At 34.9% G+C, this 22,342-nt stretch overlaps 1 protein-coding gene across 4 annotated transcripts in view; it reads left to right on the top strand.

Moving 5' to 3' along the window:
- Positions 1-17,914, top strand: part of LUC7L (LUC7 like) — a 44,580-nt gene extending 26,666 nt beyond the window's left edge. For 3 of the 4 annotated variants that reach the window (XM_074197011.1, XM_074197014.1, XM_074197013.1), the window contains 7 exons: positions 1,285-1,395; positions 4,590-4,733; positions 8,998-9,174; positions 11,183-11,271; positions 12,444-12,473; positions 15,065-15,229; positions 15,897-17,914. In XM_074197011.1, the coding sequence (XP_074053112.1) occupies positions 1,285-1,395; positions 4,590-4,733; positions 8,998-9,174; positions 11,183-11,271; positions 12,444-12,473; positions 15,065-15,229; positions 15,897-16,035 (855 nt within the window). In that variant the 3' untranslated portion in view covers positions 16,036-17,914. Of the gene's footprint in view, positions 1-1,284; positions 1,396-4,589; positions 4,734-8,997; positions 9,175-11,182; positions 11,272-12,443; positions 12,474-15,064; positions 15,268-15,896 lie in introns of all 4 variants that reach the window. The other variant, XM_074197012.1, reaches the window with a different exon arrangement.
- Positions 17,915-22,342: the final 4,428 nt, after the last annotated feature.

Genomic DNA, 22,342 nt, shown 5'->3' with positions numbered 1-22,342 from the left:
AATTCATTCTGGAAAAAGAAAACCTATAACTTATAAGGTTTTCCAGAGAAGACCTCCCTATGATTGACCTTCTATTTTTAAAAAATCCTATTAGGAAGTTAGTAAGCTTAACCTGAATTTCTTTTTTTTGCCCTAGTTCTGACCTGATAGAGTTAGAGAATGGCTGATTGCTACCTCATCACTTTCTCTAAACTAAAAAAAAAAATTTAACTTTTCCCCAAGAGGCTTAATTTGTGTATTTTAAAAATTCTTTGCTCTTAATATTTAAAGTGTTGTTGTTTAGCCTGAAGTTTACCGTGGGCTAGTATGGTCTGTAGTGAAAGGAGCACTGAATTTTAAGCCAAAACAGTGGAGGGTTCGAATTAGCTCTGCCAGTAGCTTGACTAGGCAATTCATTTCATATAGGGATCGTTGTTTTCTCATGTGTAAAATGGGGACGTATTTGAGTGCGTGATTTCTAAAGAGTCTTCTAGCCCTAAATCTTAGATCACATGACAGAAGATATAAACACACACACACACACACACACACAGACAAGTCTGGTCAGGCATTTGTGTCAATCCCTTTTAGGATATTATTTTCCTACTAAGGTTATCTACATTTAAGCATGTCTCTGAAATTATTTCTTTTTCATTTTCTAGTTACCTTTTTTTTAGGTTACTCATTCTCTTCCCCTTAGAGCCTATTTCTGCATTTTAAAGTATTTCTCCTTTCAAATTTTATCCCTTATTTGCTAAAAATTGCCCTCTTCATCCCCAAATAAAATTTTCTTGGCTTTTTTGATGAAATACCTACACATCTGTCTATACATATTATATTGTGTATTACAAACATCTATGAATCTCCTGAAAAGGTCTTTTTGATTTTCTTTTTTAGTTCTCTTGTAGATTAGATCTCAGGGAACATTTAATTTTTCCTGAAGCTTTCCTAAGTAAAAAAAAAATATCTCAATGCTTTCTCACTTGAAGAAAATTATTTGACCCATTATAGTCACAAATTCTAAATCCAAGTCTTGTATTACTTCCTGAGCCTGCTTTTCAAAAAAAATTAGGGACCAATAGTTTTCAAGAAAGTACTTCTGAAATTTTTTTTTCAAATATTTGAGTTGGTGGATTTTGTTGGGGGTTTTTTTTTAAGGAGATAGAAGAACATGTGTTATTTTGTAATTTTTCTCTTAAACCAGCTTCCCAGCTGTAAGAAACTAACTAACCTCAGGTTATACTTTATATAAGTTCTAAGGGCTACAAGAAAACACATGATTATAGCTGTCTGTCTTGAATGCAGGCAATGGATCATCTGGAGTCCTTTATTGCAGAATGTGACAGGAGAACTGAACTTGCCAAGAAACGACTTGCTGAAACACAGGAAGAGATCAGTGCTGAAGTTTCTGCAAAGGTATCATTTAATGAAATGTTTAATTAAGTTCCTACATTACTTGTTAATGAAATGAAGGGCTTTTGGTATTTTCCATCGTAACAAAAAAAAAGCACTCGTTTAAGGAATTCTCTAAAGTTTAGGAATCTGGAATGTATTGCATTCTTGAAGACTGTCATCTTCATATGTAATGAACAAGGTTCTACAAAGCATCAGTCAATATTTCTCACTCACTGAAGTACAAGAAGCAACACTAATGATTGACCATCCTGCCTTGTAAAAACTTTTGGACTAAAAACCCAAATTAGCAAAGTATATTCCATTTAGCTATTGAATGCCATCTGTTAGTTTATTGGAGAAGGCAAAAATGAAAACCATAAATTAGTTGGAATAAGTGAACTAGTAGGGATAATCCATTCCTATCAGATTTTCATTTCAAACAAATTTGTATTGTAGGTTTTTCTATCTTATTTCTGGGCACTTTTTACCTTGGAAATGACCCATATTACAGTATTTTTTGATCTAGAAAACTTAGAACAGTTTGTTGAGGATTCTTGAGATCACAGTAAAAGAAATAAAAACAACTTAAGCCATGTTGTGTTTTTTTTACACATTATGGTGGCACTGAAAGTTGTTGCTGGGTATGCTTGATATAAATCACCACAAATAATTGACTAGCTTTAAGTAAGACTTAGAAATCAACAAAAGGTAGCAGCTAGGTGGTACAGTAAATAGTGCACTAGCATCAGGAGTTCCTGAGTTCAAATATGACCTCAGACATTTAATAATTATCTAGCTGTGTGATCTTGGGCAAGTCACTTAACCCCATTTCCTTGCAAAAACCAAAAGAGAGAACACTGAGCCCCCCCCCCCCCCAGGGAAAGTGATTTGTCTTCAAAGAAAAAAAAGCATTACTTAAATATTACTTATTGAAGAATCTTTAGCAAAAGTTTTTATGTAATAATTCAGCAGGAGTGCCAAGACTCAATTCTCAGTCATTAAATATATACATATTTACATATGCATAAATTACACAAGATTGATGTCTTTCATTTTTATATTACATTCATTTCTAAATATATCCTTCCTAACTGGAGAGGAGTTGTACAAGTGTATCTCACTATAGTGATGAGAGCCCATGGGTGTAAAATAATATTATTTCCAGAAGCAAGTTGCTATATTGGTTGACTTTGCTGGATTGTTTATTTTTCTTTTCTTTATTTTATACAAGGAAAGGGAAACTCGCCATTCTGTAAAGTCATCCTACATTGGCTGTTTCTGGTAATATAAGCCATATTCCATATGCATGGTCTTGGGCCCATTATATGGAGTTCTGTTTCATTTTAGTCTTTGTATTTTCATTGTTATATATATTGATTTTCCTGATCAGTTTCATTATGCCTTATTTTCAAGTTTTACTATTTTTCTCTAAATTATTAATAGTTATCATTTCTGAGTCATGATAATAACTCATTATTCATTGTTAGCCATTTTGCAATTGATGGGCACTTTGTTTCCAATTTTTTGCTACCATAGAAAGTGCCACAAGAAATAGTAATTGTAGAAAAGATGTGCCTTTATCGAAGAATATGAACCTTATAGTCAGTTTTAATAGTTTCAAATTGCTTTCCAAAATCATTGAAGTAATTCATTACTCTACCTGTAGTGTTCATCTACAGAATGCCTATCTGTGGTAGTTGGGTTCTTTTTACCATATCACAGTCACCACTTTAAATTTTTAAAATCCTAAAATATTTCAAGAGCGATACCAAGATACTGGCTTAGAGAAAGAGCTATGGTAAAACTAGTCAGTTGAACTTATGGTTCTATTTCTTATTCATATGTTTGCTGATCATTTCATGGTGTGGTTGACTAATTGTAATTTAGAGGTATTATGGTGTAGCAGAAAAGAGAAGACCTCAAAGTCCAGATTATGGTTTTTTGTCTTTTTGTCTCTGATAACTTCTAATGGGAGAGTCACTTAATCTCTTTCAGAATGTAATATGTATTAAAGTTAATAAATCTGCATTATTGAGGGAATTTTTATACCTATGAAATTACACCTGAGGAAAAAGTTGACATTTTCCATATTTTTAACTTTCTCATGCTAATCATGATATTAGAACTATATGTCTATTTGAGGACTAGCCTAGCAAAATTCATTAACTATTGGCCAAGGCATTATATTTTTGGTTATAGCAATTCTTGAAGACCACTTACTATAAGTTTTTGTTGAGTTGGATAGAGTTTAGGGTTTTGGTGTTTTTTTTTAACTAGTCAAGTATTTTAATTATACCACAAAAGAAATATTTTGCCATTCTTGGACTCCTTAGATTCTCAAAATAATCTAAAGAGGCATGAGGTAACTGGTGTGTGTAGCAAGATCAGTAAATTTAGAGTAGGGAACTGTGTTCAAGCCCTAAATCTTGTTTTACTGCCTTGTATGATCCTAGAATATATGTTCTTTTTTTGTTGTAAAGACTTTGAGCCAGTTATCTGAATATTATAAAACCATTTCTCTATTAGAAATATTGTTTGCCTATTTTTTGTCTTTGAGGAAAGTCATGGTTAATGAAATTTTCCTTTTAATAGAAAAGAATTGTTTCTTTCCAATCCTAAAGAATCCTTTCCAGCAGAAATTAACATTGATTCAGTTTTTTAATTAAATTTTAATTCTCTTCTTTTTCTTTGTTATTATATTGTCGAAATGCTAGAGGAACTATTGAAAATAAGCATTATGTGTTATGGTGAAGCAAATTAATAGAGTACATATATAGTGTATTCCAACTCCTGATTTCTCCCAGTCATGTTCTTTTTTGCATTAAACTTCTCAATAATCTGTGATCATAACATGTTGAGGAAAACCAGTGTGTGTTTTCATTGTATTTTAACCCTAGAAAGATTACTTTTTATGACAGTTGATTAGTGAGAATTAGAGAATAAGATTGGAAGGGGTTGGGGTTTACCTGTAGACATTATGAACAAAGACTAAATAGAGAATAATAGAAAAACTGGAATATGCTTTAAATTTAAAACCTCAACAATTGACATTTGTCTTAGGAAAGAAAAAGTTTCATTCTTAATATAATATAGAGGATATAACTAAATTACAGTATGCCTTTTGGGATTGCTTCCATATTGACCCCATATTTCTGAGATGTAATAGGAGTGCTGCATGTTTTCAGACTTGTGTTCACAATTCTTTTCTCCTCTAGGCAGAAAAAGTACATGAATTGAATGAAGAAATTGGCAAACTGCTTGCTAAAGCTGAACAACTGGGAGCTGAAGGAAATGTGGATGAATCCCAGAAGATACTTATGGAAGTGGAGAAAGTTCGAGCAAAGAAAAAAGAAGCCGAGGTTTGTTAGGAATTTCTAATGCTCTCATAAGGGTTGCAGGGCAGATAACATCTATATTTTTACCTGAGAAAATGGAAACTTAAATTATGAATTGCTTAAGGAAACATGACTTAGTAAAAAGGTCAAGCCAAGATTTAGACATTTTTAGCAACTGATGCATGATTCTCATTTAAATAAAGAATACCAAGAGGCTTTTAAGTAGTTCAACAAGGTAGGCAAAAAAGCTTATGTCATCTCAACTTACAATATTAGAGGTATAATGTCCAGCATGAGGACAACTAATATTCTCCCTTTGTCAAACCATATTCTAGATATATAGTTCTACAAGGAACCTTTCTTTCAGGAAAGCCATCACTAAGCTGGAATGAGTTCTGTGTGTGACAAGTATGAGAAGGATTATCATATTATAAGATATTGTATTGAAGGAACTAGAACTAATTAGCCTAAGGAAAGAGAGTCTTGGGGATGGGCAGGGAAATAATTTGAGATATTCAAAGGTTTTTCAACAATAGAGAAATTCATCTTGTTCTATTTAATAATAGAAGGAAGCTTTAGGGCAATTGGGGAGAATTATAGGGAGACATTTCAGTATATTAGAAGTCCTTAATAAGCAGTTTGAGGAGTGAGTTACTTTTGGGAAGTAATGAGTTTCTCATCATTGGATGTCTTCAAATAAATTGTATGAGTACTTGAAGATAGTGTTGCAAACATTCAAATTTTGACCATCATGGAAATCTTCTCTGCCCAACTCAGGAGTCACACAATTTAGGTATGGGAGCTGTTCACTTGAGAAGATTCATGCTTTTCTAAAAGGACTCTGGAAATACTTTTTTTGGACTTTTCTCCCCAGTCACCCCTTGGTTTGGACTGTGTTCTTCCAATTTTAAGAAAATTTGAATTTGGATTTTGAATACTGCTTTGATTGAGGGAATGTCTTTACTACATCAATGAATCACAGGGCAGGCAAAAAAACAGCAACAATCATTTTGTGCTTTAAAGTTTGTATTTTATATTTTGTTCCCCCCTGAAACAAGAAGAGCTGGTATAACTGAGATATGGCTTATCAATAGTCTGTGCCATATTTTGTTAGAATGCACAGTGGGTGACATCACTTACTCAAATATGAATTTGATTTCTGATGCATTTCCTTTTTTTGGTTAGTTTATATTATCAATTGTCTTGAAGGGAATTATCCAGAAGATTTTCCTCCTAAATTCTGTCTTTTATGGAAGTTACTGCCATATTGTCCAAGATGCTAAAATAAAGTGGACAAAACTATAAAGTTGAGGGCCAGTATTGGAAATGCCAGCTTGTTTTTATGGGGTTTTTTTATGTTATTTTCTTAATGTATGAAGCACCTGTTTTTTGGAAATCTTTTGAAAAAAAATAGACATAGAATTTGTTTACAAAGAAGCCCTTTGCTTTCATCTTGTTTGAGCTTCACAACTCTGTAAAGTTGTGGGATTATTATCCCCATTTTATATAGTTGAGTAAGGTGAGACATTGAAAACCACTAGAAGGCTCTTCACAATTCCTCAATATCAGATTTTTTTTTGTCATTTATTGGTAGTTACTAAAGCTTACAGAAAACTTTAGGCAATTTTAAATAGCTTAAACTAATCTGGGAAATTTTGGTTTTTGAGTTTTTTTCTGGTAGAAATGACTTGAGGAGGAAAGTGCTTGAAGTTGCTAATTGTGTAGTCAGTAACATGGTACAATATTCTGCTGACCAGTTTAGGATTCATAGGAGTCTGGTAAATAATCAGATATTCATTCATCAGTGAGTGTATAGAGATAGGTGTCATTTCCTATTTTTGCTCCTGAGAAAATTAGATTGTTGTAGGAAAGATAGACAAATATATAAAAATCCTTTGGATCTTCTAAAAAGAAAGTGTCATGGCCTTTCAGAGAAGGGAAAGAGAAGGAGTCTCTGCAAAGAAAATGATATTTGGGAGTAACTTGTCTAGAACTTAGTTTAGAAAGATTATTCTGTATGTTGGTTGATTGGATTGGTATATGAAGTAGGAAGAGACTAGACAAAGAATATATAAAGTGTATACAAACATATACACATGAGTATATATAAAGTGTATACAAAGTAATTTTTTTTTGTTTTTGTTCATGGGAGATACTAGAAGCTGGAGAGGATTGAGAAAAGACCTTATTAGGAGGTCAGGCTATGAAGGAAATTGGGATTCTAAGACACAGGAGGGGGGTGATGCATTTCAGGCATGATGGGGCAGAGTAGGAGATGTAAATATCAGCAGGAAGTCCAGGTTGGTTGCCTAGGGAGGGACAAACCAGTCCAGGTTGGAAAGAGAGCAAATCAGAAGTTCTCTTGCCAATTATAAGTAATTGTGAATAGTTAATAGTGAATATCTGTACTTCCAACCAGAGTAAGATGGAAAGACTATCAGATTTAGCTATTAAGAAATTACTAGTAAGAAGGTATAATAAAACTGAAAGGCAACAGAAAAGTCTTTTGGTAATTAGGAGGTTAACTTTGAGAATTAAGTTGATCTGGTTGTGATAGAAGCTAGATAGCAAGGAATAAAAGGAGTGTATAGTTGATATGTAAGTAGTAAAGTAGTAAGTACTTCTAAAGTTTGTCAATATGAAAGGAAGGAAAAAGGGATAACTTTAAGGGAATAGAAAGGTTGAATAGAATTATAGATTGTATGTTGGCAGAAGGGATGGAGCAAAGAAAAAAAGATGATTGATAGAGTCCAGGTTCCAAGGGTACTGCATTGTCATTTCATGTTTCTGAAAGGATTATCCTTAAAGAAAGGAGGGGAAATTAAAAAAGCATATAAGAAAAATTGTAGCAACAGAATTCCTGTCCATCTAATGAGGAAAGTCAGGAACTAGCAGGTTTCTGACCTAGTCTGAACTCAGAGCAAATCATTCCCCTTTACTATTTACAAAATATTTTGTAAAGTGTTCAAAATGGTATATATAAATATGCTTACCATTGTCTGATTTTTAGTAAAGCTGCCATCTAGGGGTCTATCTTTAATGTTTGGGGGGCATTAGGAAAGAAGATGGCCCAGTTCAAGACCCATCTATTATATTCATTTATTCACTACTTTTCTCTTTTATACTTAAGATCTCTACTGCCACTCTGATTTCACTGGAGCATTCTTCTCTTGCTATTCAAGTGTTGATATTTGATATCTGGGTGACTGATTGGCATACTACCAAGATGATCATCTTCCAGAGAAGCCAGAGGAGATAAGAACTAGTTGGGTCAACTGGGTTGGTCGAAGAGAAGCAAGCATTTGGGGTCTATGTCTTTAAAAAGTATGGTTTGCATTAACAGCAACATTGTGTGATGATCACCTATGATGGACTTAGCTCCTCACTGAAGTTTAGTAATCAAGGACAATTGTAAAAGACTTATGATGGAAAATGTCATCCACATCCAGAGGAAAACTGAATGTAGACCAAAGCATACCATTTTCACTTTTTTATAGTTGTTTCCTACCTTTAATTCTGATTATTCTTTCACAACATTACTAATGAAAATATATTAAGTATTATTGCATGTGTATAATCTGTATCAGATTACTTCCTGTAAAGGGAGGGAAAGGAGATAGGTAGAAAAATGTTGAAAACTGTCACTGTATGTAAATGGAAAAAATAAAATAATATTCAGAGGAATTTGTGGGGCAGTTAGGTGGTGCAGTAAATAGAGCACTGTCCCTGGATTCAGGAGGGACCTGAGTTCAAATTCAGACTCAGATACTTAATACTTGCTTAGGTGTACGAACTTGGGTGAGTCAGTTTAACCCCCATTGCCTTGCAAAAATCTACAAAACAAAAAAATAAGAAAATGTGTGTTGTAATGGGAGGAATATCATCTGAGTGATGAGGATAGATAGAATTTGTTTATGTAGAGTAGGAAAGATTTGGAGCAGCTGCAGAAAGTTAACATAACAAGTGGTGGCCCAAGTGAAATTAGATCACCTTACTTGGTTATACAATCTATCAGTATCAGCATCAACTAGCAGCAGCATAAAAAGCAAAATGCAATTGTGTAGATAGAGCAGAACATGTAGAAGGTGAAATGAAGAGAGCATAGTTCAGAAATAATTGCTAAAAAGTGTCAGATCAAAATGGGAGTGATGTCCAGTATCAAGGGCCCAGAGGCCAAGAAGCTAATTACAAAAGACAATATTAGAAGAATGAGGTTGGTGGAAGGCAAGAAAGATGGTAATTTAAGAGTTTGGAATCTTATGTCAGTTTTTTTCCCCTTGTTACTTAGGAAGAATATCGAAATTCCATGCCAGCATCCAGTTTTCAACAGCAGAAACTTAGAGTCTGTGAAGTGTGTTCTGCATACCTTGGTCTCCATGATAATGATCGTCGTCTTGCAGATCATTTTGGGGGCAAATTACATTTGGGATTTATTCAGATTCGTGAGAAACTGGATCAGTTGAGAGTAAGTTATATTATCTGTTAAGATCTTTCCTTTCCTTTCAATTCCTTTTAGATAGTTTTGGTTTCACTGGTGCCAAATCATAAGAATAAATCCTTGTCTTTCAGACTTCTATAATAATAATAATAAGATTATTGAAATAATCACCTTTTAACATTCCTGTTTTTAAGTTTCTTATTGGGATTTTTAAACTTTGAAAGTTCCTTATGTAAAAGATAAATTAAATTGTTTTTAACTGACACTATATAGTATTTTACAACTTAACAAAACACTTATGTTCTTATTTGATCTTTGAAGAGCAGCCCTTCAAGGTAGGTAGTAATTCCTGTCCATTTTTTTAAGGACCAAACTAAAGTTTGGGATACATGGTGAAAATCTTTCTGATCGTAAGATCAGTGTTTGTTTTTTACCCATTATGTTATATTATCCTTATTGTATTTTTTAATACTTAAAATTTATTTTTTAAAATATAAATATCTTAGCTGCCTAGTATAAGGTAAGGAGCGTTCACTTTTAGTTTTGTAGAAGCACCTCTGTAGTCTATTAATACTAGCATATTATGGCACTTCTGGCTCCTTCCTAACTCTTTTCATTCTATTTTTGCTTTCTGAGGCATGAAATAGACTTTTTGATCAAAGAGACTGTTTGTTTACCTTATCTATTGACTTATTGAGGCTAAAGCTTTTCTGTCTCACTTCACTAGATCATCCGTGGCCTACTTGGGAAGTAGGACAGCAAAAAAATAAAGGGTAGACTCTTTTTTACTCACGTTAAAGCAAGGCATTGGTCTCAGAATAGAAGTTCCTATCTTTTTTGTGCTGACTGGCAAGTTTATTTACTTGATAGATTATTGTGCTATCTCAGAGTAATTCATAATCACACTTTAAATATGCTTCTCTCTTTAGTTAAAGCTGGCAGTTCCCAGGGCAAGCACATAAGAAAAAAATATGTGCTTGCCCTGGGAACTTGTCTTTAGCATGCTTCCTGGTAGGCAGGTCATTGGTAAGATTTTGAAGGCAACTTAATAACAGAGATTTCACAGCACATCTACAAGAGGAAGGTATAGAATCTTCTGAAAACTTGAGTTGATTTGGGTGTTATTTTGAAGTACGGTCATTCAGTCAGTAAACCTACTTTGTGTCAGGTACTCTGTTAAGCACTGAAATGTTATGAATTAGATGATTGAAATTTTTTTTCTACCTCTGGATTGTGTTGAATTCTTTTTTTCTAATTTATTTATTCATTTTTTAATTTTGCAATTTTTTTCCCCTACTCTTGCTTTCCTTCCGCCACCCCCCCCACAGAATGCAGTCTGATTGTCTTTACATTGTTTCTGTGCTATACATTGATCAAAATTGAATGTGTTTGAGAGAGAAATCATATCCTTAAGGAAAAAAGAAAATATAAGAGATAGCAAGATTACATAATAAGATAGTGAATTTTTTTTTTTAAACTAAAGGTAATAGTCTTTGGTTTTTTGTTCAAACTCCACAATTCTTTCTGTGGATACACATACTATTCTCCATTGCAGATAGCCCAAAATTGTCCCTGATTGTTGCATGGGATGAGAAAGTCCATTAATCATCAACCCCATGTTGCTGTTATGGTATACAATGTTCTGGTTCTGCACATCTCACCCAGCATCAGTTCATGTATATCTTTCCAGGCTTCACTGAATTCCCATCTTCCCTGGTTTCTAGTAGAACAATAGTGTTCCATAACATACAGATACTATAATTTATTCATCCATTTCCCCAATTGATGGACATTCACTCAGTTTCTTAATTTTTTGCCACCCATGTTTTGAATTTTAAAAGTACTTGTTTGATTTTTGTCATGAATTTGTGAAATGTGCCCAGAGAAATTGACTTCTGTATGATATTTCTTAGTCTTTTAGCAGAATGAAGACCTTAAGAAATTTTTTAAATAATTATAAAGTCATTTTCTTGGTGATTTTTTTCTTTTAAATTTCATAGTATTTAAAATCTTACAAGTATCTCTCTGCTTTTAGAAAACAGTGGCAGAAAAACAGGAGAAAAGAAATCAAGATCGTTTGAGGAGGAGAGAAGAGCGCGAACGAGAAGAAAGGATGGGCCGAAGGTGAGTTTCAGCAGTCATTCCTAAGTTAAACCAAATAGCACAAAGGATAGTTTCAGAAAAACTTGTGGTTTTAACAACTTTCCAGAAAATATGAATAAGATTCTGCAAATTTAATGTAACCAAAATTTAATAAGTTCCTACAAGGCACTAGGGATCCAAAAATGGAAACACTCTAGAGATTACAATCAGATGTGGAGGGCACATGTGCAAATCAGGGTAACATAAGGTAGAGTCAGATAAAAGCAGTAGAAAGTTAATTTTTGGTGAACAGATCACACGGGATCCAAGATTTGGAATTAGAAAGGAAAAGGACCTTAGAAGCTTGAGTGAATCCCTCTTCATTTTACTGTTGAGGAAAGGCCAGAGAAAGTGTGACTTTTTCAAGGTCACATTACTAGGTGATAGTAGATAGTGACCGATGGGATTTGAACATTAAGTCTTGTGTTCCCAGATTTTGTACCTTTGTACTAGGTGATATTTCAGATCAGGAAGAATTTTATGATAAAGCTAAACTCAGGAAGAAAGAGAAAGAAGGCCTTTTTACAGATGGAAATGAGGAAATAGCCAGTCTTATGGAGTGACCTGTGAATTTAATGAGGCAAAGGGGCAGGACAGGTTGAAGAAACAGTTGATGAGAACATAAAATGCTTAAAGGGGGGGAGAAATGAGGAAAACAGTGAAAGCTAGCCTTATTTTGTAGTCAACCATGCTTATGTAAGCAAACAGATTTAAAACAATAAAGATAGTGTTTAGCCTTCCTTTTGTTTCTTTCATGTAAAAACAATGTTTAATATTTTTTTAAAAAAATCTTGAGTTCCTAACTCTTCTTTTGCTCCCCTCATTCTTCATTGAGGAGGCATGCAATTTGATTGATCCAGGTTATTCAGTTATTTCCACTTTAGTCATGGTATAACAATTTTATTAATTTTTTTTATGAAGTTACTTAGTTCTTATTAGTATAGTTCTTAACCCCCTATAACATGTATGTCAAAAGTCCTGACCCCTGTATTTCTAGCAGTATAACTGAAGAAGTTAAAAGTCTTAAGACTAAATTTCATTATCTATAGAATGAGAATGACACACCACCTGTTTCAAAGGGTGCTTGTGGGGGAAGCACTACATAAATATGAATTATTCATCTGTTTAGTTAAATGTTTGCATCTTTTTTCTAGGTCTGGATCAAGAACTAGAGATCGAAGAAGGTGAGTATGTTGTACACATGGTGAGATTTTCTCTATTAGAAATGGGGGTAGGAGAGATCAGAGATGGGGGCAAATTAATAATAGGGAAACCAGTAATCTAGTGATGAGCAAAAGGAACAGGACCAGTGACCAATGTAATAGGTGGAAGGACATGCTTTACTGCTGGTATTCTTCCCATTGAAGTGTGGGACCCCATTCAAGTATACTCTTTTTTAGGGTTTTTTTTTTCTTTTTGCAAGGCAAATGGGGTTAAGTGGCTTGTCCAAGGCCACACAACTAGGTTAATTATTAAGTGTCTGAGACCAAATTTGTACCCGGGTACTCCTGACTCCAAGGCTGGTGCTTTATCCACTGCACCACCTAGCCACCCCATCAAGTATAATCTTTACTGAAATTTAGCCTTAAATATTATTCAGTCTCAGTCCATATTTAATGGAATATGTAGAATATCATGGATGAAATATTAGATAATTAGGAAAAAAGGAACAACAGATATAAACTAAAAGGACAAATTGCCATAACACAGGGAAGTTACTGAAAGGTAACTTAATTCAGGAGTCAGATCATAACCAAAGGGTACTGTGAATTACAGAATCTGAGATTTAGAGATTTCAGAAGTCATCTGAATGAAAGAATCTAAGTATGTTATTCACTTTCAGTTGTATCCTACTCTTTGTGACCCCCTTGTGGGTTTTTTTTTTAATTTTATTTAAATTTATTTAAGTGACTTCCCTAGGTCACACAACTAGGCAATTATTAAATGTCTGAAGGTAGATCTGAACTCAGGTTTTCGTGATTCCAGGGCCAGTGCTTTATCCACTGCACCACCTAGCTGCCCCTAATGGGTTTTTTTTTTTGATAAAGATACTGGAGTGGTTTGCCTTTTCCTTCTCCAGCTCACTTGACAGACAAGGAAACTGAGGTAAATAGGGCAAGATGACTTGCACAGGGTCACATATCTAATAAGTGTCTCAGGTCAGGTATGAATTTAGATCTTAAAACTCCAGGTCCAGTTTTCTTATTGACTGCTCCATCAAGTTATTTTTCAAACCCCCCCAGTAACAGGAAAATCCACTACTTTTTTTTAAAATTAATTTATTTATTTTTGAATTTTACAATCTTTCCCCTAATCTCACTTCCCTCCCTCACCCCCCCCACAGAAGGCAGTCTGTTAGTCTTTACATTGTTTCCATGCTATACATTGATCTAAGTTGAATGTGTTGAGAGAGAAATCATATCCTTAAGAGGAAAAAAAATATAAGTGATAGCAAAATTACATAAAAAGATAATGGTTTTTTAAAAATTAAAACTAATAGTCTTTGGTCTTTGTTCAAACTCCACAATTCTTTCTCTGAATACAAATGGTATTCTCCATCACAGATAACCCCAAAATTGTCCCTGATTGTTGCACTGATGGAATGAGAAAGTCCATTAAGATTGATCATTAACCCCATGTTGCTGTTAGGGTGTACAATGTTTTTCTGGTTCTGCTCATCTCATTCAGCATTAGTTCATGCAAATCCTTCCAGGATTGCTCCTGGTTTCTAATAGGACGATAGTTCCACAACATTCATATACCATTCCCTAATTGATGGACATTCACTTGATTTCTATTTCTTTGCCACCACAAACAGAGCTGCTATGAATATTTTTGTACTAGTGATGAAACCCACTACTTCTATAAGAAAATCATTTCACATGCTTTGGTATAGCTTCAAGTTTTTGCATCTTTTACTTTACTGCTTGTTTGTTTTTTTTAGGTTTTTGCAAGGCAATGGCATTAAGTGGCTTGCCCAAGGCCACACAGCTAGGTAATTATTAAATGTCTGAGGCTGGATTTGAACTCAGGTACTCCTGACTCCAGGGTCGGTGTTCTATCCACTGCGTCACCTAGCCACCCCCAGAAGGCTTTCTGATATTCTATTTTCTTGCCTTACCAGTGAGTAGGAGAAGAGGTGAAGGGAGAGAATTTGAAACTGAATATTTTTAAAAAGATTTTTTTTTCCTTTAAAGAAAGCTTTTTGATAATTGTCTAAGCTTTGAACATTGGTTCCATTAGATATTGTCAACAAGATCCCTGTATAAGAGGGATACTCTCAATTGTCAGGTTGATTAAAAAGCTCAGGACATAAGAATGTACTTAAGGTGATTAGTTGATTTTTATATAAATATGCAGAGGTACAATCAGAAAAGCACTAAATTAGTGATTGAGAAGAATTGAGTTCAAACTTGTCTCTGGGGGTGGCTAGGTGGATAGAACACCGACCCTGGAGTCAGGAGTACCTGAGTTTAAATCCAGCCTCATTCACTTAATTACCTAGTTGTGTGGCCTTGGCCAAGCCACTTAACCCCATTGCCTTGCAAAAACTAAAAAAACAAAAACGAAAAACTTGTCTGCCATTTATCATGTCATTTCCTCTCTGAGCTTGTTTCCTCATTGTGTATAATGAAGGCATACCTGCTTTGCTTATTATTAGTAATTCATTGGAATGTAAGGCTCAATTGAAAAGAACATGCAGTATAAATGTGAGGTATTATTTGTTCTTTTAAGAATCTATAGCTTTAGGGGTTTTTTTGCCTCCATTAACCAGGTCACGATCTCGAGACAGGCGGCGAAGACGGTCAAGGTCTGGCTCTCGTGAGAGACGAAAGTCCCGGTCACGGTCTCGGGACAGACATAGGCGCCATCGCAGCCGCTCACGTAGCCATAGCAGGGGTCATCGCCGAGGTTCCAGAGACAGAAGTTCGAAACACAAGTAACTACTCTGACTCCTTCACGTAGCAGCAACCAGGAGTGAGCTCCTTCTCTTTGTGTTACTAGGGTCTTTGGGTCCTAAAAGTTATTTTTTAGGTTTTTTTTTTTTTAGGTTTTTTTAATTTAAGGCAATGGGGTTAAGGTCACACAGCTAAGTAATTATTAACTTTCTGAGATCAGATTTGAACTCAGGTCCTCCTGACTCCAGAGCCAGTGCTCTTATCCACCTAGCTGCCCCCAAGGGTTTTTAGTCAAGATTTTTGACCTGGGTGTTTGGTGAGATTAACTGAAATAAAACCTTGAATTAATTCTAACCAGTTACCTTGGTAGTATTTGGCAATGTGTTGGAGAGGATTGGACACAGAATGGAGTTTGAAGGATGGGAGAATGTTCATGGAGCATTAAGTTTTGAACAAAGGCCAGTGTGAGCTAATGTGAATTCATACTTGAACATAAATATCCTGACATCAAATTAATGGGGACATTCTACCTGACTTTTGTTACTACAAAAGATTTAATCTGTATTTGTCTTTTTGTCTTTATATCCCACTGCCTATGATTTACTAATAGGTACCTTTCTATATAATCAGGATGCTATTTAATCTATAGTATCTTCCCATCGAAATGTTTTCAACTTCCTTTGATTGTTTGGTGTTTCTGTTTCGTAGATCTAGAGATCAATCTTCAAGAGAGAAGTCCCAGGATAAAGAGAGGAGGGAAAAGAGCTTTGCTGAAAAAAGGCATGAGGGTTCAAATGGCAACGCTGGTTCAAAGAAATCAGAAGAAAGAGAAGCTGGCGAGATCTGAACTCACACTCTGTGTTGCACTGTAAATAGTCTGATAAACATTCTACACACAGCCTAAATTTACCATTTATATTTGCTGAATACAACTCATCTTTTGTAGTTTTAAATTTTTATTGTTTTGGAGATAGCTGTGAGTTTATAGAGATACAGAGTTACATACTGTTTACTGGAATTTTGTTTATTAAGAATATAAAAAAATTTGATCTGATGGATTGTCTTCAGTATAGGCCAGTGACACCCATGTAACTTGTTGGTTGCCTCATCCCAATGAATGCAGCAATTAGCCCCATGGTCAGAAATGTAATCATCCCCCCCTTCTCCCCCTCCCCCATTTATGTCCTTTAGAAAACATTCACCTTGACCTTTCAGAGACTTGAATTATATAAGATTAGTTAATAACATTACTACCACTGGTGCTGAATTTGCTATTTCTATTAGGTTTATACACAGAAGAATCAAGAATTTTAAATATTTGGCCACTTCATTTTGAGTTTCTGTAATCTGGTGCTTCAAGTCCAGAATATTATTATTTGTACACCTTTGCTTCAGAAAGATAACCAGAGAACTTTGTCTATCTTATGCATGGGGTATCCTAAATCACTTAAAATTATTTGATTTTAAAAGCCAGAAATCAGATATAAATTTGGTTCTTTTGTTCATTCTATTTTCTGGTTCCTTCCCAGTTAAACATAAGTTCATAGAGCACCTTTAAAGGTTCTACATATGCTGAATTGTTTTTTGTATAGTACATGTTGAGCCTTTTTTAAAAAAAACACCATACTTTAGCACAGATCTTTTTTTGTTATTTTTTCCAATTAAATTGAAAGATTTTAGCACAGATCTTGTGGGATTGTCTTCACCTGAATTCTACAGTGTAGTCTCTTTGTTTACCATTTATATTTCAGACAAAGATAAATCAATATGTAATGAAATTTTATATCCAGAAATTCTCATCAGTAGGGGCACTGTTAAAAAAATGTTGGTGCTGTGAATACCTTGGCTTCTAGGGTTACCATAGTTCCTTTTTTTTTTGTTTTGTTTTGTTTTTTGCTTTACTCTTTAAAACACTTTGTGATTTCATATAACTAACTTCTTCTAAATTGATTTCTTCTGTTAATTGAGGCAGCCAATTAGCTTTGATGGCAAGTCTCCTGAATTTTATCCCACAAGTTAATTTGTTTTAATTTCATAAAGCAAACATTTTACATTACCACCAAATGAATATTTTCAAATTGGTGAACTTGTTATTTGTAGATAATGCAGAAATTTCCATTTTATTTTTTATTTTTTTAGTTTAAGTGGGGCGGGAGAATTTTGAGGAGCTGAGCTTCTAATAAACTTTTTTCTTTTTAATGTAGGCCCTTCCACCTTAAGTTTCTGTGGAGATACAGGAGCTGTTCTTGGTCTGTTTGGTCTTATTGATGCATGTTTAGCTATTGCGGGAATCTAGTTCTGTTTTTTTCCAACAATTATTACATTTTAATTATGGGTTATTTGTAGTCTCTACTATGTTCAGGGTTCTCCTTTTCCATCTACTCCCTGTTCCTTCCCTATGACCCTTTCCTTCTACTCCCGAACCCCAAGGAGAGGACAGGCCTATGGCTGTGGTGAGTTTATCTTTCTTGAACAAGATGGACCTAATGTCCCAAAGCATCTGATAACTAATTCCACATTAAAAAGGCAGTGGTAGAATGGAAACCATATTACATCGATTTGTTGTCTGTGCAACATTTTGCAAATATCATGACAACTGGGAGTTGTTTCTTTTGTGGCACCTTTGCTTATGAGGAGTTTTGGTCTAAGTATACAAATGTAAGTAAAATACGCTGTTCTCTTGCCAGTCTAACTCACATTAAAGATTTATGTTTATGTCGCTTGGAGTAGAACTTGGGTAATTTCTTACTTAGTTTTTTATTTTAGCAGGAGACATCCTTTGATTTTTATGTATAATTGAATCTTGGTAAATCTTGTATTCCAAAGAAACTAATTTAGTTGACATTTATTGCAAGCTCTGAAGAACAAACTATCTTCAACTGCCAGTAAGGTTACTTCCTTTAGGTCCTGTTCCAGTGCTCTGTGATTCATGAGGAATTGCATGGCTTTAGGAAGTAACAGCAGCAGAACAGGAAAGACAGGAGACTTCTGTAAATCCCCAATATAGTCTAGTTAATTTTTTTGAGAATACCTAGAACAGGGGTAGAGATTTGTGTTGCTGCCAAGGGCCATTTGGATATTTATAACTTCAACTGTGGGTCATATTTTGGTCAAACATTTAATTCACCTCTAAAAAAGCTCCTAGAATTATTTAGAATTCTGCCTGCAGATATCTTGGTACTACTAGACCAACATAACCCATGGGCTGGAGGTTTCTGTACTGTGATAAGACCCAGAAGCAGCTTTCACTAAGATGCTGGGATCTGTCCCCTCAGGGATAGGTTTTGCGGATCCCATGATTACCCATTTGAATATGAAAAAGATTCCTGGCTACCAGACTACAGGTGTTTCTCTCTCACCCCAGGAACTATGCTCATCCTTTTGTGGGATATTAAATGAGTAAAGTCCAAACAGAATATAATATATCCTTGGGCTCTTCCTAAGGACCAAAACAGCTAGGTAGTGACAATACAAAGACAGAATGAAGTAGTCCTTGACCTCAAGGACTTCACATTCTCATGGAGAAAGCAGTTTGCAGATATGTAGATATGAACAGATACAAGGCCTTCTGGGGGGATGGGGGAGGGTAGAGGGAAGATTCAGCGGGGAAACCATGCAAAGGTTGGCACATGAACTGAATCTTCAAGGCTAACCAAAAAGGAGAGAGAAGAGAATCTCACTTAGGCATCCTTCAAGCTGATTGTATAAGAGCCTTCATGAGCCTTTTGTTAACTTCATTAGGTAAAAAGGAATAGATATGAAGGAAGATAGTAAAAGAAATTAGTCCCATTTGTTAATAATATTCATTATTGGGGCAGCTAAGTGGGTAGTGGAGAGAGCACTGGTCCTCGTCAGGAGTACCTGAGTTCAAATCTGGCCTCAGACACTTAATAATTACCTGTGTGACCTTGGGCAAGTCACTTAGCTCCATTGCCTTAAATAAATTTTTTTTTAATTTATAAAATAATATTCATTATCTCACTGGGAGTTAAGGAAAGAGGCATGGAATATTTGCTCTGCTTTCGTTTGATATTTTGACAGGACTGCTGGGGCTTCAGTTTCCTCATCTGTAAAGTAGGGACTAAATGATTAATGTGGTCCTTTCAGATTCTGCATATATGAACTGGTTTTTTAGTCAGGTAAAGTACCAGCTGTGCTAGGCAGTAAGGATATGAAGAAGGAAAAACTTGTAAGTTCTACCCTCTAGGAGTTTATACAGAATATTCAGATACTTATGAAATGAATGCAGTAATAGTTGGAGATCAGAAAGGACTTCATTACTAGTTGGAATTTGAAGAAAACCAGAAAAATAGACATGAAATTTAGTTTAGTAGACTCTTCCAGACTTTAGAATGTGCTGCCAGAACCCTTTAAGAACCTAAGTTGAAAGGCATAATAGGTTTGTATCTTGAGTGATATTAGGCATTTCATCCTATATTCTCTAAATGAAAGGCTTAGATTAAATAACAGTTCATTCCAGCCTTAAAATATACAGTTTGATATCAAACTCTTCCAGTATATAGCACTGTTAGATATATTACTAGCTACATGGTACTCAGACAGTGGAGACACAACATTGATCCTGGGTTCAAATTCATCCTTGGAGGCTTTACTAGCTATGTGACTCTGGGCTAGTCTAGGTATCTGCCTTCTCAGGATGGTTGTGAGGATCAAGTGAGGTATTTGTACAAAGTACCTAGCACAGGACCTGGCTTGCATTGGGTGCTATAGAAATTTTCATTCCCATTTCTTCTCCAGAAAATAGGGAAGTATGGTGGTCCTATCCTATTCCCTAATAATGAAGGTTCTTGCCAGAGAGTGCTGAAAAGTCAACCATCAGTGTGGTGGTCTTCTAGCAACACTGGTTGTGGGGGATCTAAAACAGAAAATGATGGGACTACTGCATCTCTCAAAGTAGAAGCTTAAGATCATATTCACTTCTGCCATTCCACATACTCCTGACATTGAATTTAGCAGTTTACTATTTTTTTGACAAGGTAATGGGGTTAAGTGATTTGCCCAAGGTCACACAGCTACAGTCACACTTTGCCTATCTTGTACTTGTGAAATTGGTTTCCAAAGTATGAATTAAAATGCTGAGAGCCAATTTATTATTGTTTGGGGCTAGTTATCTAATCAGTTCTGAATATAGCTATCTAGTCCACATCGGTCCACCTCATCCATGAGGATAGCATGAGATTACATTGTCACATGCTTTGCTAGGTATGTTGAGTCTACTAGTCTAGGAATGTTACCATAAAGGGAAAAGAATTTCATGTGGCACAACGAAGAAACATTTTAGAGCTGTGGAAGGAATTGTGGTTGTCTAGGCTAATCCCCTTATTTTATAGATAAAGAGAATGAATCTCAGTTTAAGTGATACTTCCAAAAGGACTTTTATTCTTTCTGGTATGAAGGTCATTGTCTTTAGATGAAAAAACTGAAGCAAAGAGTTGGATTTTTTTCCATTACCTATAAAAATCCCATCTAACTCGAGCATCTTACCACTAACAGTTTTGTTATTAGCATTCATAATCTCACGTCACTATGGGCTTTTGCACCCCTGTCTAATTTTATAGGCACACCCTCTTATATTCTCCATGATCTACTCTTGCTTCAGTCTTATGGCTGTGCCTTTTAAAAATCTGTTGGTTGATGAAGCATATTTATTTTTGGCTTGGATATACAAATTTTAGGTCTTGATAGCTTTTCATCCCTCTTAGAGACTTGTAAATGTTAGACCTTAGATTTACCAATCTCATTTCTCAAACTTAAAATACATCTTTGAAAATAATGGAAGAATCTCAGATTAAGCCCAGTTTTCTTGTCAGTTAGCAGTATCTAGGGCTGTCTAGTCTCCCAGGGTCTCATTTTACTGAATCAGTCCATTTCTGGTCAGAATCAGGTCCAGAAAATCCTCTCTACCACTTTTATAAAGCTAAATTATGTAGCTTTTATTTTTTATTCCCATTCAGGTTGTATATTAATCAATATTGCCTTTTTGAGCACTCTAAAATGATTATTGATTATAGGTCTACTCTTAGACCCTCAAGGTCATCTAACTTATTTAAGTGTTCTTGATAGTGTTTCATTTTATGTTCTGGTGTACTTCCCTCTGCTTGTCCATAATATTTTTTATCTCATCACTTGTTTTGCACATTACTTCTGCTAATTTTTTTCTTGTGAGGATTTCTGGCATATTTGCCATTCAGTTCTGCATAGTTTTCTGTATATTTTTTAAATCCCCATTGTTGGACTATATGCCTCAACCCTGTTCTGACACAGGCACTTTTGATTCAGCCTCTCCTGCCAAATAGAAACAAGGGAAGAAAAGGACTATAGTCTCAGCTGAGCACTGGATTTCACCCAGTATACAACAGCCAGGGAACAACATGTAGCCATGGTAAAAGACTTCTCATTAAGTAGCCTAACTCTAGGACCCCCAAAATTTCTGATCCACATTGAAGTATTTTGATTGATTCTAATCTATTAAAATTCTTGCAGTCTATCTGGTCAGCTACTCTATTCACCAAACATCTTTGGGCTCTTTTTTTTTTGCTGGATTTGGAGAATGAAAGTTGGTAAAGTGTCATTTACCTACCTGTAGTATTTCACAAACTCTTCTAAGAAGCTCTTGGTCATTGCTTAATGCTAGAGAATTTTAGGCAGTTTTACTCTCACAATCAGGAAATATTAAAGCTTAAGAGGATCTTACAGATCTTGTTTAATCACTTTATTTTTTTTTGGATATTTTTCCAATTACATGTTTCCAAACATTCACATGCATATGCATATTTTTAAGTTACATAATTTCCTTTCAACCTTCCTTCCCATCCTCCTCCCCTCAGTAGTGGTACAGTCTGGCATATTTGCCATTCTCACAAAATTAGCAGAAGTAATGTGCAAAACAAGTGTTGAGAGAAAAAATATTATGGACAAGCAGAGGGAAGTACACCAGAACATAAAATGAATCACTATCAAGAAACACTAATATTGTACATACACATTTGTGTTTAACATGTTCAAAGATCAGTTATTTTTCTGTATGAGGAATTAATCCCTTTATTTTTTTAGTGAGGAAAGAGACCCGGAGAAGAATAAATCTGAACCAAATTCACAAAAGGAATTTATTCAATAATTGTCACTATGGGGGC

Source organism: Macrotis lagotis, chromosome 8 (assembly GCF_037893015.1).
Source record: "Macrotis lagotis isolate mMagLag1 chromosome 8, bilby.v1.9.chrom.fasta, whole genome shotgun sequence".
Taxonomy (NCBI): Eukaryota; Metazoa; Chordata; class Mammalia; order Peramelemorphia; family Peramelidae; genus Macrotis; species Macrotis lagotis.
Note: the sequence above shows the minus strand (reverse complement) of the source record. Positions and strands in the feature narration are given on the sequence as shown.